This window comes from Vitis riparia, chromosome 4, assembly GCF_004353265.1.
Source record: "Vitis riparia cultivar Riparia Gloire de Montpellier isolate 1030 chromosome 4, EGFV_Vit.rip_1.0, whole genome shotgun sequence".
Taxonomy (NCBI): Eukaryota; Viridiplantae; Streptophyta; class Magnoliopsida; order Vitales; family Vitaceae; genus Vitis; species Vitis riparia.
In genome coordinates this window covers 20,545,512-20,548,936 of record NC_048434.1, presented here as the reverse complement: position 1 = coordinate 20,548,936, position 3,425 = coordinate 20,545,512, and the positions used below count along the sequence as shown (strand labels likewise).

General features: G+C 36.8%; 1 protein-coding gene across 1 annotated transcript; it reads right to left on the bottom strand.

Moving 5' to 3' along the window:
- Nucleotides 1-1,673: 1,673 nt before the first annotated feature.
- On the bottom strand, nucleotides 1,674-3,158 carry LOC117912217 (naringenin,2-oxoglutarate 3-dioxygenase-like). Its single transcript, XM_034826725.1, has 3 exons — nucleotides 2,708-3,158; nucleotides 2,166-2,594; nucleotides 1,674-2,095 (listed from the first exon to the last, which is right to left on the bottom strand). The coding sequence occupies exons 1-3, from the start codon at nucleotides 3,071-3,073 to the stop codon at nucleotides 1,790-1,792; spliced, it is 1,101 nt and encodes a 366-aa protein (XP_034682616.1). The 5' UTR covers nucleotides 3,074-3,158; the 3' UTR covers nucleotides 1,674-1,789.
- Between the last annotated feature and the right edge of the window lie 267 nt (nucleotides 3,159-3,425).

The following is a 3,425-nucleotide window of genomic DNA, read 5'->3' as shown; positions in this document are numbered from 1 at the left end:
AAAGAAAAAAAAAATGAGAAATTCTATGTTTTGTGAATTTTAAGTTACCATAATTGAATTCAAATCGAAATTTCACTTTCCTAAATTTAACTACTATCAACTTTATTGCCAAATCCAAGTAATTTCAATCTCTATTTGGAATCAAAGTTAAAACTTAAATTTAAATTTTACTTTGTAAAATACAATTCAATTCCCGAATAAGAAATCAAATATATCAAAATATAAATATAATGTTGAAATCTTATTTTGTTATATTATCTCATACTTTTAAAGATTCTATCCCAATAAGACTAGTCTCATAGTGATAGTAAAAGTTAAACCATAAATGAAAACATTAAGATGATGTTCGTTTTTTTTATAGAATAAAAAAAACTAAAATATTTAATTTTTTTTATTTAGTTAAAAGTAACATGTTATATCAATTAACATAACTAAATTGAATATATTAATAATAAATTCATTTTAGTTATGTTAGTTGATATTAACAAATTATTTTTAACTAAATAAAAAAACCAAAATATTTTGCAAACATCACCTAACGTTTGATATATACTAAAAAAATGTTTGCATAGAACATTTGAGTGTTACACAACCCCTCAAACACAAGTTAGAGGCTCTTATCGCCTCACATAGACAATGCACAGGAAATTTCGATAAAAAAATCTCTCATAAAAAGACCCTCTATGCTCAGTAGAACAATAATACTATTGGAAGGTCATCCATGGCATATCTAAGATGTATAAGAGTATGTGCATGAGAAACTGAAAAAGATAAGGCATGAGTCCTTCGGGTACTACCCATACCATGAGCCATGGAAGAAAAAAAAGAAAAAAGAAAAAAAGAAATAGAAAAGATAAGGACTAGAAAAATGAAAGAAATAGAGAAAACATGGACCAACTCGAGCAAGTAATCAGTTAGAAATATCTTGGACTCTATATTGGATGGACGTATGAAGTAAGAAGTATGGGAAAAAAGATGGGTGTTAATTTGAAGCTTTTTAAAATGGTGGCATGCAAATCAAAAGAAAATCATTCAAACGTCCAAGTCCATTTGAAAGGTCTAAATGGGTGTTCAAGCAATCTTGTATCATTCAAAAAAAAAAAAAAAAAAAAGTTCAAAGCAAGATCCCATGATATTAATTTATTCTTAATCCTAAAGTATTTCAGATATATAAAACCCTCCAAGGACTATGATTTTCAAAAGTTTAACTAGCAATCTCGAATAATTTGAATTATTTGGACATGAAAAACCGTTCACAAGTTTATTAAAAAAACACAAGATAATTTAATTTCTAGAAATCAAAAGACTTTCAAAACTATAACAAATAAATCATTTGTATCGGTAGCAAAATTAAAGACATCATTCACCTCTTAAATTCCTTAACTTATCTAATTTTATTATTTCAATTGTGAAACCAAGGTTTTGTCAATCTTGATTTTGATGATAACAAAACAAGGTTTAGAACTAATGGTTATATTTCAAGTGTGATTAGATAAGACAATTTCCAAAGTGACAATTATAAAGACAAATCAAGTCAAAGAGAAATTATTAAGAAGAAAAAGACATCAAAGAGAAGTGTTTTTCAAGACTCAAGCTTCATAAGATCTCTTTATAAGATTGTTGGTGCATTAGAATTTTATGGATTACATTATTTATTTATTTTTCAAGACCCCTGAGTACACACTACACAGAACTTTGGCAGGAGAACAACAAAAAGGGAAAGGCCAAAAAACACACACGCACGTTCAAACACGCAAACGCAAGCGGGACATGAAGAACGCAGTCGAGTTTAAACGAAAATATTCTCAGCAGGCTTGGGGGCCAGTTTGGATTGATGATCAAAATCAGAAGAGTGGTGATCCTTGACCGGCTTCTTTAGCCAGGGACGGTTGACGTCCCAGTTCATCTTCCTCACGTACATCTCTTGGAAGGTTATGGCCTCCTCCAACACTGCCTTCTCTCCTTCTTCTATCTTCAGAGGATAAACTATTGCTTCTGGTGCCGGATTTTGGAATGTTGCAATAGAAAATCGATCACAGCTGGAGTTTACCACCACTTGGTGTTCCGCGCGCTTGAATCTTCCATTGCTCATGAACTGCATGCATGCGTACGCTCAGTCAATCAGTTCAACAGAGAACTTTAAGAGATTAATTAATTGTACTCACATGGCCATGATCTCCAAGGTTGGCAACAAAAGCTCCTTCAACAGGCTGAACGGTGATCCAAGTCTTTCCACCATCCCTTGTAGCCTGAAGCCCACCCACCTGATCCTGAAGCAGCAGCGTGATGGTACCGGGATCCGTATGGCGCCTGAGTCCGAGAGTGAGGTCCGGTTGTGGACATTTGGGGTAGAAATTGACCAACACCTTCTGGTCTATGTCCACACAGGCCTTAAACAAGGCCTCCTTCTCCAAACCCATAGCCTCAGACATCACCTCTAGCAACTTGCATGCCAAACCCATGAGCTTCTCGCTGTACTCCTTCATCACTGCCGTCAATCCCTCCGGCTTTTCCGGCCACATTGAGTAGTCCCTCTCCCGAAGTGGGTATGACAAGTTAGTTAAAAACTCCCGCCAATTGAGCACCGCTTCTCCCTGTAATTGAATGGTTAATTCGAGCATGTTTAAATTGAAGATACAGAGAAAAGAGAAGACATAATTTTTCAATTGAGTCGTAGAGAGGAAAAATGTGACAGATGGAAGATTACTCGAAGGTGGCTAGAGACAAGAAAGCCGCCTTTTTTGCCGCCTGACATGTCAAATCGAAGTTTCTCATGTGGAGGAAGAGCGAAGAACTCTCCAGAGAGACGAAACATCTCTGAAATGAGATGAGAATCAACGCCATGATCAACCACTTGGAAGATCCCCCACTCCTCACACGCCTCCACAATTTTCTGGCAAATGTCCAACCTACGGCCATCGGCTTCATCGATACCGGCGAGAGATATCGCGGGAATGGCGTCGCTGAAGTGGTTGTATGCCACCTTGGGACGCTCCTCCTCGTCGAGTACGAAACTGGGATGAAGCCTGGTTTGAGTCTCAGAAGGGAAAGGCTCTACAGTTGTTGGCTCCATTGATGCTTATTAGAGCTGAGAGAATAAAGAGAGAAAGAAGCTAGAGAGAGAAAGGACCCAGGAGAAATCTGGAAGAAGTTCTTATTAAATCCTCTGTTCTTTTCTTTACCGTGCAAACCTCAATATTTATTCTACGTTTCTACCCACTAACAGCATAACAAACCAACGGCTTAACAGCTTATTTTATAATCCTAACAGTGCTGCATGCCTTGGTACTGCTAGCTAGATCCCTTATACGTACAGGGATGGACAAGTCTTAAGTAGTCACAAGACAGGGTATCATGGGGACCTTTGGTGACAGACCCACTCCCACGGTCCCACCCCATAGGTTTGGGATTTCCTTTTATTTATT